We start from the raw sequence: 16,169 nt of genomic DNA on the forward strand, positions 1-16,169 counted from the left end.
TTCCCACGACTCTAAGCTGCAGAGAATTTGAGATAAGAGCTTAAAACTAACTCCTCTAAAACCTCAGGGGAAAAAACCTCAAAAGGGCAGTTTATCATATTATAATGATACTCTTTTTGATAGTCAACAATTTTGATACCCAAATCTGCTTAGTATATCCTAAAGAGAGGTTATTCAAACAAACATATTTCAAAAGAAACGCAACAAGTGAGAACTACCGAAAAAGAAACTATTTTAACAGCACCCCCATGCCCTCAGCTTCAGAGCCATCCTCCTCCTCTTCCTCCAGAGCAGCAAGAATTCCTCTCTTCAGGAAAGAATAATGAAAACTTCAAGGAGAAGAAAGTTTAGATGAGGAATGGCATTCCCTTTAATGACTTCTTCTAAATGGTTTAAGGCAAAAATAACTTCTCTGGCTTGAAGTTTATGGAAGTTTCTCTTTCTGCCTTTGGGGATAGTGGTCATGCATATAGAAAACCCTTCTTCTTTCAAATAAATGGATCCCCTGCTTCCCCTTGCAAAAGTTTTGAGAATTGTTACTTGCATAGGATTTGAGGCAAGCAACATCACAGCAAATGGGGTTTGCAGGTAGAAAAGGTAAAGGCTTGATGCTCAAGGGCAGTTTAGTGACAGCATGAATAACTACTGAGAGTTCAGAGTCTGACTGCAGCCAAAAACCAACCTTTCCCCACTTTACTACCTACAGCCAGACTCAGTAACATCAAAAACATGTAGATTATGAAATTCTTGACTCTTCTGCTTAAAAACTTGTTCAAAACTATGTTATACGTGACTGTGGTAGGCAAAGTAAGGTATTTATTTTCAGGAAATATCATCCAAGCAGATATCGCAGTACTCAGGTGGATATTTGAACCTAAGCTACATTTTTTAAAACATCTACTTTCTCTTAAGACCCTGGGCATGGGCAGTCTTTTTGTTGCACCTACAAAATCCAGTAAGCACCATGCACAGCACCAAACACAGAGAATACCAAGGCCATGAGGGAAACAAGTGTAGAATCATAAAATTACAGCCTGGTTTGGGTTGGGATGGAATTTAAAGCACATCTCATTCCATCCCCTGCCATGGGCAGGGACAGCTTCCACTGTCCCAGGTTGCTCCAAGTCCCAATGTCCAACCTGGCCTTGGACACTTCCAGGGATCCAGGGGCAGCCACAGCTTCTCCGGGCACCCTGTGCCAGGGCCTCAGCACTCTCACAGCCAAGAATTTATCAATTTTCCAGGGAATAAAACTCACACTGAAATTAAGGTTCCACCTTTGTATCTGCAATTACTCCAGAATCTGTGCACAGGACTGTCAAGAGCATACCAGCTTTACAGCAACTAAAAGAAGCAAAGACAAGTTCTGGCTGAACAGCAGCTTGTTCCAACCTTAAACTATTAAAATATATTTGGCATGCTAATTGTAATATCTAACTAAATGTTTTTCTTAACATATAGTAGGAAAAATTAAAAACAAATTAGTTCAAGTTCAGCTTTCTAATGGTCATCAATGAGCAAAAACCGGAGGTGTGCACAAGCTTTTTTCCCAAGCTGCAATTTTATGGCAAAAAGGAAGGAAATAGAGCACACCAGGCCTGCTAACCCGTAACACAAGCCTGCCACACCACTGCCTAATGCAGCTGCATCGCTGGGACACAGGAACACGTTTTCTGGAGAACAAGCCTCAAGGCTTCATAGCACCAGGCAAATTTGGTAGTGGTTCGCACAGGAAGAACCTCTCTGGAACATCTTAGTGCAGTGTACCAAGAGTTACTGATCAACTGAAGCTGTCTCCCAGGCTGGGAGGACTGTGCTCCCAGTATATGACTGTGTGCAGTTGGAAGAGAGCAAGAGTTGCAGTGTGTTGGCACAGGACAGGCATAAAGAGCCAAATGAAGTAATTCTCTGTTGTGGTTACCTTAAACTTTAACCAAGGTCAGACCACAATTTCCGTCAAGATTATTATAAGCCCACATGAATGCCTCTACATCAATAAAACCTTACAGTCCTCAGTCACTAGGTCTAAATATTTGGCTCTGCTCCTTGTGCCTCAAACTCTGGGCACGCTCCCCTCGCAGCAGGAGCTCTGGATCTGTAAGGGGCTGGCAGCTGGTTATTGCTTTCCTCAATAAACCACCTGGGCCCAACTCCACACCATCCTCTGCTGTACCTGGGCCTTTATTAAAGCTTAATCCAATTGTGAATTGTATTTTCAGAACAGCAGCAACTCAGAGATCATGTGCCACCAGATAAGCACTTAGTGCTCAAAGGAGACTATAATTGCTGGTTAAATGTTTCATCACAGATACTTATTACAGATCTGAAAGCACAGCTAGAAGAAAGCACCATCTCACAGCGCTGAAGCTCCACAACCAGCATTTCTGGTTTGACACGTCCCAGCCAACGATACCGGGATCCTTCCAGATCCTCACAGAAAGCAGCTCGTCAGCTCTTCCCCGCCGCCCCACAGTAAGGTACCTCCATCCCACAGCAAGGTTCTTCTTCAAGTTTTTCTTGTATCTGAGGGATTCACAAACCCCCAGAATTCCCTATCTGGTTTCCACCTAGACTAGAAATGCTCTGGCTAATTTGTACACGTCCATATGAAATGACTCAAATAATAAAATAATTCAAAGAGTGTGGTTTCTGAGTCTGTACTGTGTTCCTCAAAAATATCTAACTCAGTTCAAGCTCTTTTACTACAATGAACGTTTAGGATTTATGAGACATTTACACCAGTATTCACTCACTTCTCCAGCAGTGCCCATTTCTAACCAACAAAGCCCATCTTTCAGATTACAGAAGTCTTTCCAAAAGGAAGAAGTCCCAGTGATGTGCAGCACTGGGCCACCCAGTGACCTATATACAGCAGCACTCCAGCTTCTATTCCATAATTAAACAAGCGGCACTCGCCTCACTCGGCTGTCCTAGAATGCACAAGCAATCACCCCAGAGAGGGATTTTTGGTTCAGGAGGACACACAGCCTGACCTGCACTCCACAGAGCTGCACTCCTGTGGGCTTCAAACCATGCCGTATCAATAAAATCATGGAATGGTTTGGATTGGGAGGGACCTTAAACACTATCTCGTTCCACCCCTTGCCATAGGCAGGACATCTTCCACTGTCCCAGGCTGCTCCAAGTTCCATCCAATCTGGCTTTGGACACTTCCAGGGATCCCGAGGCAGCCACATCTTCTCTGGGCACCCTGTGCCAGGGCTTCTCCATCCTGATGTACCCCAGTGCAGCACCTCCCTCTGCTCCCACCTAACAGCCCCTTGACCCCACCATCCATCCCCCACCACCGATGCTGAACCACCCAGATGAGACAAGGACAGGCACCTTTATGGGGGGACCCGTTGATGCTCTCAGAGCTGGACTGCATGTCCACTGCGGCTCTCCTGAGGCTGCTAAAATAAGCCCTGGACCTGGAGAAGCTGCTGCGGGGGGAGCGCCCGTGGGGGCTGCCGAAGAGGGCGGCGGGGCCGTCTCTGCGGGCGAAGATGCCGCTGAAGAAGCGCAGGAGCCGGTGCTCGGTGCCGGCGGCCGGGCCCTCCCGGCCCAGCCGCTCCGAAAGCCGCTGCAGGTCGCTGTTATCCAGGGTCCGGTTCTTGCTCTTGCTGCGCTCCCAGCGCTCCAGCCGGGACAGCGGGTCCGCCTGGCTCAGCACCTCGCCCACGTCCAGCGTGTTGCGCTTCTCGGGGGTCTCTGCGGGCAGCGCGGCGGGCGGCGAGGGCGGCGGCGGCCCGGGCAGGCAGCCGGAGCTGCTGTGCCGCCGCACCCGGGCCGGCTCCGCTCCGCCGCCGCTCCAGTGCCTGAAGCTGAAGCTCCGCCGCAGCAGCCCCGGCTGCCGCCGCGGGCTGTGGCCCCGCTCCCCCGGGGCCGGCTCCCCGGGTCCCCCGTCCTTGTCTCCCTCCTCCCCGGGCGGGGATGCGGCGGCGGCCGCCGCGGCTTCTCCGGGTGCGGCGCTGCCCCGCGGCGCCCCGGGCACGGGCGGCCCCGCTCTCCGCGGCACCTTGAGGCGGCCCAGCTCCAGCTGCCCCGTGCTCAGCGTCCTGAAGGTGCGGAATCCGCAGGGGCTGGGGACCCTGTCCCGCTCCTCGCCTTCCTCCTCGCCCTCCTCCTCCTCCAGCAGCAGCAGCCCGGCCCTGGTGAGGCTGGAGGAGCCCGGCGGGCGGCTCCGCCCGCGCCGGGGCAGCTCGGGGCCGGCGCGGCCGCTCTCCGGCCCCAGCAGCTCCTTCTTCACCATGGTCACGGAGATGCGGTACACGGTCTTCCTCTGCGGGGTGCCCCGCTGCATCCTCTCGGGGGAGGAGGCGGCGGCCGGCGGCTCGCTGCTGTCCAGGAGGTACATGATGGCTCTGCCCTTCAGGCAGCGGCGGCCACCGCGGGCACCGGTGCCGAGATGGATGGATGGATGGAAGGATGGATGAATGGAGAGACGCGGGTGGCTGGAAACGCAGAGCCACAAACCACTGCAACCCGGTTAAAAAATAATGAAATAAATAAATAGTAATTTTAAAAATTTAAAATGCTCCGGTATCACACCCCGCTCTGCGGCGGGGTCAGGCTGGGCTCCGGCTGCGCTCCCCGCCGGCGGCCGGCGTCCATGGCAGCGGCATCCCAGAGAGGCGCCGGGGGACGGCTCACATCCACGCACGCATCCTCCTCCCGCGGAGCGCGGCTCCGGTCTTCACGGCATGGGAGCTGCAGCAGCCGCTTCCGAGCTCATTGTTTACAGCTCGGCCGCACGGCCGCGGATCCGGCCGGGTTTTTTCCTGCGTTCTCCGCCGGGTTAATCCGATGAGCAGCCGCGGCGGCTGGGGCGGCTCGGGAGGCGCGGGAAGGTCCGCGCGGGAGCGGTGCCGGCGGTGCCGGAGCGCCCGGCGCACGCCCCGGGGCGGGCAGCGCGCAGCGGAGCGGCGGGGCCCGGCCGCGCCGGCCGGCAGCGAACAAGAGCCGGAGTGGAGCAGCGCCCGGCCCGGAGCGGCAGCACAGCGCTCTCGGATCGCCTCCGCCACCTCCTCTCGGCAAAGGGATACACCGTACGCCTCCCTGGCAGCAGTGTCAGCGAGCCACAAGCACCGGATTGGCCTCTGGAGGTCATCCAGCCCAAGCCCCTGCCCAGGGAGGGTTACCTAGAGCAAGTGACACGGGAACACATCCAGGTGAGGTTGGAATGGCTCCAGAGGGGGAGACTCCCCAGCCTCCCGTGAGGAGCCCGTTCTCATCCTCAACGTCCAGCTGTTCTTTCTCGTGTTGATGTGAAACTTCTCGTGGTTTAGCTTATGACCACTGCTCCTTATCCTGGCACTGGACACCACTGAAAAGTCTGGCATCATCCTCTTGGCACCTGCCTTCTGGGACAATTACATGTATTAATGGGATCCAGGATTTATCCAGGCCCACGGAAGGGCAAGATGTGTGGTGCCCATCAGCTTGGACCACAACCTGCACTCAGATCTTCGTTCATTCTGCATCCAAGGCAACACTTCCTCCTTAAAAACAGTCAAAATTACCCAGAACCAATTTATTCTTTTTATCTGTGACCCTCCTTAATAAATGTTTGTTCACTGCAACACTCTGCCCAATTAACAAGCCCCATTACTAGATTGGTTAGTCATGCAAAAACCCTTCCCAAGCAGCAGTTTCATCAGAACCTGGCTCACACAGCTGGAGGAGGGTGTGACACACACACCCCCTTTCACATCCAGCTTGCCAGTACCTTTGCAGGGATGCTGAAGTAATTTAGAACCAACAAATGCCTGCTCTTAGTCACTCACAAACCAGGATGGCAGAAAAAAAGAAGTTAAGCAACATTAGGTATAAGGTTTCTAGGTTCCAAGCCTAACATCCCATAAAAAGTCAGGCTTGAAAAACCACCTTCAGCTGCCTTGCTGTAGACATGCCCTCCCACGTCTACAATCAAAACATCCCTTACCAATGGCAGTGAGGATCAAAAGCAATAAAAAAGCAGGTGCAAAAAGGAAGGAAAGCAGTGCCATTTCCACCATGGAACCATGTCCTTAAGTGCCACATCTACAGATGTTTTAAATCCCTCCAGGGATGGGGGCTCCACCACTGCCTCACTTTCAGTGAGGATCAGCTCCAGGCCTGGAGACACTCCTGGCACGAGCTGGCTGGATACACCTGCAGGAGCAGTGCCAGGTGGGAGCCTGGACTGCCACACCAGGAATAAGGGGTGCTCTGGGTCCCTACCTCTACACACATCCATTTATTGATGATGCTGTGATCCCACAACACACTCTGCTACTCCATTAACACAAAGAATTCCTCATTTAGCTGATTTCTCCAGATATCAGCACTGTCTTTACACTGACTCATTTACATTGGTTATTTGTCTTAGCTCTCTTCACCATGGAATACACCTGCACATGGCTCTTCGACAGATATGGATTCAAGACCAGGGGCTTGAAGCAACCTGGTCTAGTGGAAGGCGTGCCTGCCCATGGAAAAGTTGGAGCAAGAATATATTTAATGCCCCTGAGAACAAATTCCCAGTTCCTCCTAAGTGCTTGTTCACTAAGTGCCATAGCACATTTTTCCATTGCTCCAACACCCAAAAGGCCATTTCCAAAGGAAAAAAAGTTAGGGAAAAGAGGGTGGGAGGAAAGGCCTATTACAAAACAGGAGTCTAAGAGTAAAAAATTGTGGTTTATGTTTTTTCTCAAGATGCAAAGCTGTAAAACCACCAGGCTCCGAGTGTGCGGGGCTGCCAGGACTCATGCCGGCCGCATCCCGTCCCGCGATCCAGGCCGCGCTTTCCAGCGCACCGCGCGGGGAGCGCAGCCTCCTCACCCGGAGCGGGATCAACCATTTTTCATCCTCCCGGGATGACAGACCCCTCCAGAGGAACCACTTTTAAGCGCAGACAAATAGCCGGCACATTCCTCCAGCCCTCTCCGGAGCATCCCACACCCCCCGCATCCCGCCCCGCTCGGGGCTGTGCTCTGCTCGCACCGGAGTGGAAACGCCGACATCCATCATCGGCTCGGGATGCTGCAGCAGCTCTTCCTACGGGCACTAAGCGGGACTCGGAGGTTGCTCCGCTGCTACTCATCACAACTTACCACCCTGCAACTTCTTGTAAAGCTTCCTGGAAACAGGACGAGTTGCTTTGCAGCCGCCTGTGCCGCTGGTGCAAAGCCCATGGCGTGGTGGTCCTACCATCCCCTTTCACCCCCGGGTCCTCTAACACCGGGTTGTCTCGGAGCAGGGACCGAATTCACAGCGCAAGGGATGTCATATTTAATACCGCGGGAAGAGACAATAGCCGAAGCGCGGGGATGCTGCGCTCGGTGCCCTGCCCGGCCGGGCTGCGAGCCAAGCGGCGACAGCAGCCCCGCTCTGCCGCTCCTCCCGGGCCGCAATTAGCACAGATCCGCTCCCACAACAGGACAAGTCCCTCCGGCCCTGGGACGAGAGCAGCCAGGAGCCACGGCAGCCAACCCAAACAAGTCATTTGGCTCGCAGCCTACGCCATGTGTCCTGAAGGGCCCTCGGCAGCGGCTCCTGCTCACCTTTCATTCCACAGGCTCTTGGAAGCAGAGCAGGATGCACAGGCACCATAAATACCGGGCTCTGAAAGGTGTCGGGGCCACTCCGGGGGCTGGGGACACAGGGGTTCACACCCTCCATTCATCCTCCCTCATTCCCTGTGATACCTTAAGTTTTAGCTTCCATATTTTTCAGATGCTGCACTGCCTACATGTGTAGTTTTGAGTTTCATATTAAGTGTTGGTGAGCTCTCTTCACAGAGCAGGTAGACAAAACAATTCCTTTTCTAGCTCAATCCCAAGGAGAAGTGTTACAAGTTCCAGGCCCAAAAGCATAAACATGGGTGGACTGAAGAGAGAAAACAAGAGGGATGGGACTTCATAACCTGAAACAATAAATCCTGATATGCAGATGGACCAAAACTTATAAAAATGTGAGACCTCCTGACCAGTCATCGATTTTGTGACCATTTTGGGTCCATCTTCGGTGTAGCCCTGGCCAGGCTCTTGGCTCAAGGTGTGTCCTTTAAGGCCTTTCAATAAATACCTGCTTTATTCTTAACTCTGTCCAGCCTCTGTTCCAGGTCAGCCTCTTCAAGGCATCACCAGTCCCACAAACTGCTCCATGACCTTCTGCTACACTCACAAAACACCCCCAAAGGATCTTGCTTGACAAAGTCTTGCTGTCCCTCCAATGTGCTCACACTGGAAAGCAGAACCATGGAAATTCTCCATCCCATGTAGCCAATATAAGACCACATTTGCCATTTCCCAGGTAGCTCTCTACCAAAATTTAGAGGTTCACAATTCTCAGCAATGAACCCGGTAATTTACTTTTAATCAGCGAAATACGGGTGTCTCAAACACACCTTTAGAAAGCTTTGAGCAAAACTCGTGTGATGAGGGTAAGTGCAGAGGGAGCACTCTGAACACACCCTGGATGATGCTCTGGAGCTGAGTTTCACATCCCCAGCACAGAGCACTGCTCACCATCAGCAACTGCTGGCAGGAGAAGCATTCCTGCTCTCCAACAGCTGCAGGGAAAGGTCACTGTGAGCAGCAAATACTACTGGTACTGACTTGATAGAGCAAACACTTCTTGTGTCCTTCCAAGCAAGGCAAAACAGGCCTTGCATTTGCTCTTTACCCAAGAACTCTTTGCAAAAATAATTATAATTCTTTGATTCCTTGCTCTTAATTCCTTACAGGTGTTTCACGTTCTGCCAGTAGATCCAATACAACCACCACTCAAATGTAAAAGCTCAGACACGGAGAAAGAACGGCTGGACCTGATGATCTTAAAGGTCTTTTCCAACCTGAACAATTCTAGGATTCTATGAAATTCCTCGTATTATCCTCAGAATTAACATTTCCATGCTGAAACAGACTGGACAGGTTTGCCAAAACAGGGACATAGTTCCTGTGATGCTGCATATGCCCATGTTTTGGATTTGATTGGACACTTCACTGCCTTGTCTTGGTATTTTGAGGGGTAAGAAAAGCAGCCTTAAATGTTACCATTTTTGCAGACTGCAGGTTAAACTCTAGACACACAGTATCACTCCAAATAGTGGTTCCTTTGCCAAATCGATTGTGGAAGGCAAAATTAGGTCACCTGAGCAATTCTTAAGAGTAAATCAGACGCGATTTCACTTTTGTGTCCCGGAGAGGCTGCGCTCCATCCGCTGTTTGTCATCACGGATCAGCATTCAACCAGCAAACAAGAGAAGGCATCTGGACCAGAACAACATTGTGCTGCAGGGGACCAGCAACACAGAGCCCAAACTCAGGGGCTCTCTAGAGCCACAGGGTTTGCATTAAGGCACTGATCTGTGCTCTCCTGTCACTCTGCACTTGTCCATTAAACAGGCCTGAGTTCACTGTAGGCAATTCTTTCCTCAGATGAAGAACAGAGACATCACAACAAAGCAGAGAATAGGGGCTACCAGCAAGAAGTCAGCATTTGGCATCAATAATGATCTTACTGTCAGCACAAGGAAAGCACGCTGCTGTCCTAAAAACACTGGATGCTGAGCAGGAAAGGGAATAAGGGCCATGGGATGTGCAGTAAAAATGCAACTCAATCATTTGTCTTGTCTCACCAGGAGAGAGGTAAAATGTTTGGCATTGCTTCTCCAGGAAGACCATGCCTTATTGCCAGGGATATTCTACCACATGGGATAATAAAAGTCACAATAATTTTAATTTCTCAGCGTGGATGATGGTACTTCCTTTCACATCAATTACACCTGTTATGCACTTCATAGTCTAAAAGGCTCTTGCTTCATAAGACGACATTATTTTATAAATAGAATAATGAAATACCTTTGACTCATATCCAGTCAATAAAGATGAGGGAAGGGATCACTCATCTCTCCATGAAATGGAAAATAATGGAGTTAAATCAGTTAGGATGTTTTTTTAATCATGACACATGCTAGAAGTAATATTTTTAAAAAACATTCTTCAAGCAAATTTCAAATTTCATGAAATCTCTGATGTCCAGGCATAGCAGATTTGATCCCTGCCATTTACTTAAAAGAACAGAACAAACCCCCTTTTTAAAAGGGAAACACCACAAAACCTCTTGAATTCTTTTGCATGACTGAGATCATCCTTTTGATTTCTGCCCCCAAGATGATGGGGCTGTTAAAATTAATATATTGTGCCCATCCATCAGCTTCTCCTCAGCTTAAAAACAAAACAACACAATTGTTTGCAGCTGGAGTTTTACTGAATAAATCAGGGTAGTCCTGTTATCTTCTCACTGAACAATGAGGCATCCAGAGAATTAAGTGTGAGATTAATTTTCCCATTTTAAGTGAAGGGTTTTTTACATCACATCATCTGACAGAAGAGTTGTATCCTTCTGCTGCCAAAGAAATTAATTGAAGCAGCAGGACAGGCAAAAATAAAACATAGGAAAAATAAAATAGATCATAGAAACTACATATTAATACTTCAAGCTAAGACACTAAAGCTTGTTGTCCTGAGAGGTACACTGTTGAATTATAGATTTAAAACTTGATTTGTACTTCTGTGAACTTGGTTTATCATCCTGCCATTCCCCCAAGGCCGTGGGGATGGAACAGCCAATGCCAAAGCCGTTCCCACAGGTGATCCCAAGACTCTGCTTCTACTTCAATCCAAGCTGCCAACACAGATCTGTTCACATACTGCATTTATTCACAGGGCTAACTGTAGAAATGCGAATTCTGTGACTTTAACTTGCTTCCAAGCAGGCTGCCAGTGTCACCTGGGAGCCCTGCTAGGTGTTCTTTTCATCTCCTGAGACAGAACACGCCAGACACCGACAAACAGCAGCAGGGCACCCCGGCCATCCGAGGGATGCTCAGAAAAGCATCAGCTGATCCAACTCCAAAAGGCTGCTCCTGTCACCTGCCTGCCCTCTCAGCTGTTGGCAGGCAAAGATTCCAAGAATAAACTGCAAGAAAACTCATCTTCCTACACACCCAGCATTCCCTGAGGGGGCTGTTAACAATCTAAGTTTGTACACGACGCTGCTTCAGAACCTCATTTTAAATACAAGTATTTATTAACAGATAATACATTAATATAAAGCCATGCTTGTCTCACTAAGAAACAGTACAAATTTCAAGAAATCCTTACCTCATTTTGGATATTATGTCTTTTAAAAGTTAAATACTTTTTAACTCAGGCTATCATACATTTCCATTAATCCCCTGTCTGGCACAGTAAAATATTGTGACAGGCAGCATCAGTTGCAATTCAGGACTGCAACTTTTGCTTATTACTTGTGGTGTTTCAGTACATCACAAGCAGGAAGATTTCCAGATACCTGCCAGCTACCCAGTGTTCCTCATTTTTAGGCAGGTTGTTTTTCACCTCAAATCACCTATATACTGCAGTGAGACAAAGAGAACTCAAGAAAGTACTTTTTGTTGGAGTCTGAGACACAGACTGTGTGCCCTTGTTTCTGATGCTTAGCTCTGAGATCCAGAAGAACACTGAATTTCATATAACATGAAATTTATGGGCATGTTTTCATAGTGATACATGAAAACAACTGTTCAAGTTAGATAGAAAAGCTAAAAGTGTGAGTGTGTAGATTAGAGAGTTTTCTTAAGTCACTAGTGAAAAAGTTAAAGTTTAGAGTTTAAGCTAGTTTAGAAAGCAGAAAACAAGATGGAGGATTTAGAATGTTGTTTCTTTTCCTTCTTCTTTCTTCTTCATGTTCTTCCTCTAGAGGTTTTTGGGTAATAGTAAGTGATTGGATAGAAAATGCCCCAATGCAGCACACAGATGATGGGTCATTAAGAAAAATAATTTACATGTCTAAAAATAAAAGATAGTAAAGATTCAGTGAAGATAAAAGAACTGGGTAGTTTGAGGCCATTTTGTGCCACCAAAGCCAAAGTGAGCCAAAAGGGCAGGATGAACTGAACTTGAACAAAAAGTCTGGAAAAGTCTCCCAAGTTTTGTGATAACATCCTAATAAACAAAAGAAACAAGATCCTAACAAGCTTTGGAGTTTTCTTCCTGACCCAGAGAACTGAGATAAACGGAACTCCCCATGAGGGGATATTCCAAAGGAGCTCAGCTCAGAAGAGACTGAGAAATCCACGTGAAGAGAAGTTCAGAAGAATCAAAAACCAAATTAAAAAGTTACACTTTTGGCTAAACTTTCAGCTCCCAAATCTTGGCAGCAGGTGAATTTGTCATTAACAGGGATCTAGGTGAGCACTCACAGTCACAGGATGATCTGCACAAAGCCCAGGCATGCCCTGAAGGGCCATGAATATAGAGGGTTGTGTGTTTATGGAAAAGGACTATTCTAAAAGCATGGACTTGGATCCATCAGTGTAAGAAAGAAGGAGGATGTGCCATGACACCTGGTCCTGCTACAGCCATCTATTTATTAAGTGAGCAGTGTTACTCTCCCGGAAACCTGATTAAATTGCTGCCACTACTCAGCATTTCTCTGCAGAGTCAAGTGTCACAAAATGTATCACAGATTTGACTCTGGGTTTTTTTAACTGTAGGCAAGAAAATGAAGCAAGGAACAGCAATGGAAGGGGGAGGATACTCTGGGTTCATCTACAGGTAGGTGACAGAAGGATTCTCAGCTATGATGCTCCATTCTGGATACAGACATTCCACAAGCTCAGACTGGACCTCTCTCAGGGAACAGAGGTTTGGGCTGCAGTTACAACTTTCCACTCCCTTTTACAACCTCAGAAATGGAGTGCTGCTTTCCCCACAGGCTTCAGGGAGACCATAATTATGGCAGCTTCCCAGCACCTACAGGGGGCTTACAAGAAGGTTGCAGAGGAACATTTCTTAAGGGCTTGTGGTGGACAGGACAAGGGAGTGGCTTTAAACAAAAGGAGGGCAGAGTTAGATGGGATATTGGGAAGGAATTGTTCCCTGGGAGGGTGGGCAGGCCCTGGCACAGGGTGCCCAGAGCAGCTCTGGCTGCCTCTGGATCCCTGGAAGTGTCCCAGCCCAGGCTGGACAGGGCTTGGAGCAGCCTGGGACAGTGGAAGGTGTCCCTGCCCGTGGGTTCTACAACACCACTTCTGTCATCCAGCTGCAAACACCATCTATACAGGGCATTTTGTGGGTACACATCAAGGTCAGCTGTGAAAAGCCAGGCTTTGGGTGGGATTACACAATCAAGGCTTTCTGGCTGAGGACAGAGCAGATAGAAGCTGCTCCCAGCCCTGACCCTCCAGGTGCTGCACTCAATGAGCCATCCTTGCATTATGCAAGCCTTGCATTCAAAGTCTGCTTGATGTCTTTCTGCAGCTGAACAAACCATGACGTCTGTAAAGGCTTTTAACAATCGCCCAAACTTTTTAGAAAGCTTCTCTCTTTAAAAACAAAGTACAGTAGTAAAGAAAATGTGATGTGAAATCAGCTTGAGCAGCCGTGTTTCCAAGCCATCCTCGAGCTAAGAAGCCAAAAAGGTTTTAACAAACACAATGAGAGTGGGTTTGGGTAAGGCACTTCTCTGCAAACTACAAAGTCACCCAAAGGGCACCAAAGGACACAAACAGGGTGGTAAAATGAACCATGAAAGCAACAAACCCAAACAGGTTCAGCTCCTACACAGCTTGCTTGAGTTTATCCTAGCCCAGCAAACCCTCCTTGGGAATGGAAGTACCACTGTGCACGTGGAAGAAGGGAAGGGGAGTCTTCATTTATACCAGAAATTATCGTTAAGGAACCCTCCCAGTAAAGGATTATAGTTGTTGGGATGTACAAGCAAACTGACACGGTGCAACATGAGAGAACTGTCAGGGAAGCTGAAGGGGCTTGGCTGTTTCCCTCCAGATTTGCAGGAATGTTGAACAGTGGCAGGAGGCAGAGATCCAAAACACCCTTTGGATCAGCTGGGAAATGCTATTAAACACCAGCACTGCAGTGCTTTCAACAGAGTTAGAATAATAAAATCCCAGAGTGCTTTGGTTTGGAAGGGAGCATAAAGCTCATCCCATTGCACCCCCTGCCATGGGCAGGGACACCTTCCACTATCCCAGGCTGCTCCAAGCCCTGTCCAACCTGGCCCGGGACACTTCCAGGGATCCAGAGCCTCCCCACTCTCACAGAGAACAATTCCTTCTATATTCCAAATTTCTGTATGTTCAGCCTGTCTCCAATCAATAGACAAAGATACCACTTGAACCAAAGATTAAAATCTGAAGAACAGCATTTTCCATTGATGAAAGACATTTCTTAACACTAACTTTTAATAAATAGATTTATCTCAATGCACTAAGACAGCACACAAATTCTCCCTTCACCATCTCACATACCACTTTTTACATCCTATTCCTGTTCAGCAGCATTTCAATGGACAATCTGTCTGTTATCTGAAGACCTACCATTAGTTTTAATGCAGAAAACTCATCCTTTAGCACTTCAGAAGATCTGCCTGAAACAGAAGTACTCATTAATGCAGAGACCAGCAGGAAACACAGCTCTATATGAATTTTGATTAGACTAGCTCTGAAAGGAGAAGCTAATTCCTGAAGCCAGCCCTTTCACCACGCACAGGGCTATAAAATGTGCCATTTCCTCCTGGTCCTCCACTTCTGCTCCTGCCCTCCCCCCCATTATTCCAATGGTTTCCATACCATTTCATTAACAGGATAAAAAAAAAAATATTAACATAATTTTCTAACATGCCAAAAAAAGGAGGGGGGGGGGGGGGTGGTGGTGGGAGGGGGCTGGAAAATTCACTTCCTTGCTTTTGCTGTTTTAGCTCCAAAGCTAAGCAAGCCCAGCTGCTCAGGAAATACCATTGGAATGAACACATTATTGAACATGGAAGAATCAATCGAGACTGCTGTCAAAAATTTCACATGCTGCAAGCAGGCCAGCAATCAAAGGGCTCTTACGAAATACTTCTCAGCCATGTTGAACAACTTCATCTTTCAAATCTTGGGCACATGATCAAAATTACTTAAAAAAAAAAAAAAAATCCCAGCAAAAAGAACTGAATTAGAGGAATTTCACCAGGAAGCCAGGAGCTATTCTTTGTTATTAACACCTGACATAACATGACTGTTCTCTAGGTATTGCATTTATTCCAGACCAGATGAAAAGGGGGAAAAAGAAGTTGTAGCTAAAGATTACTTCTTTCAAAATAGCAAAGCCTACCCATTTTGTGACTGATTTCATCCTGGATTCTTTTTACTGACACTCTTGCTGACAACACACAAAGAACATTGACTCTTTTAAAGGGCAACTTCAGCCTATTTTGCTGTAAATACTTGAACTCCATGGAGGTTTCTCTCCATCAGCTGACAGTGATGAACAATTTGACCATGCCAGAGCTGCTCACAGCTCTCCTACAGCCATGAGGAGGAAATTTCAGGGCTTGGAGAAAACCTGGGGCAGTGGAAGGTGTCCCTGCCCATGACAGAGGGCGAAACTGGTTGAGATTTAAGGTCCCTTCCAACTCAACACACTCTAGGGTTTTATACCAGGTTTCACATGTCCTGATGCAACAGATTGCTTTGCTTATGGTTTTCCTGCATTTTCATAATGCTGTGCCACTCTGAAGTAAATATCTGCAGCAAGTCTGTTCTTCCCTGCATCAACAGATGGAATGTAGCTGCCTGTTCAGCTCCTTTTCCAAGCAAATCATTTGGATTTGTACTTATTTCCCCTGAAGAACCTTTTGGTGGCCTTCATCATCTGACAGTTCAGATCTTGCAGCAAACAGGATGCTGTGAACTGATGCTGTTCTTGCACATTCTATATTCCTCCATTACCATACTGAAGTAACCAATTTTTGCTGGGTTTTCCTTATTTTTTCTCTTAACAGTGTTGACCATAATGGAATTTAGCTCTGAGATACTCCATTTGACAGTATCTGAAGTTTTTTGTTTCTTTAATATCTGCTATCATGTGCCTTTAGTTACTGAAATGTTTCCAGAAAAAAAAGGGGTCACTTAATTCAAAAACTCTGTACCTCCACAGGAAATGCAAAATAAAAAATCATGAAATATGAACAACCAACCCTCAGGGTACGGTGTACATAAAACAGAAGAACACCCTCAAGCACCTCCTCTCTTCCCTCCTTACCCCAACATACAGAAGGTATAAAGAAGATACAACCTTCATAATTCTGTGACTCCACTATGAACACAAAAACAT

The 16,169-nt window shown here is 47.8% G+C and overlaps 1 protein-coding gene across 7 annotated transcripts in view; it reads right to left on the reverse strand.

The window, feature by feature from the left end:
• Nucleotides 1-16,169, reverse strand: part of AGAP1 (ArfGAP with GTPase domain, ankyrin repeat and PH domain 1) — a 308,994-nt gene that overhangs the window by 239,245 nt on the left and 53,580 nt on the right. For 2 of the 7 annotated variants that reach the window (XM_058839367.1, XM_058839364.1), the window contains exon 1: nucleotides 3,346-4,872. The exons of 3 other annotated variants lie outside the window; for them this stretch is intronic. In XM_058839367.1, coding sequence (XP_058695350.1) covers nucleotides 3,346-4,357 — 1,012 coding nt within the window. In that variant the 5' untranslated portion in view covers nucleotides 4,358-4,872. Of the gene's footprint in view, nucleotides 1-3,345; nucleotides 4,873-16,169 lie in introns of those variants that run through there. 2 more of the 7 variants (XM_058839365.1, XM_058839366.1) reach the window with 2 other exon arrangements.

The sequence above is a fragment of the Poecile atricapillus genome, chromosome 5, assembly GCF_030490865.1.
Source record: "Poecile atricapillus isolate bPoeAtr1 chromosome 5, bPoeAtr1.hap1, whole genome shotgun sequence".
Lineage (NCBI taxonomy): Eukaryota > Metazoa > Chordata > Aves > Passeriformes > Paridae > Poecile > Poecile atricapillus.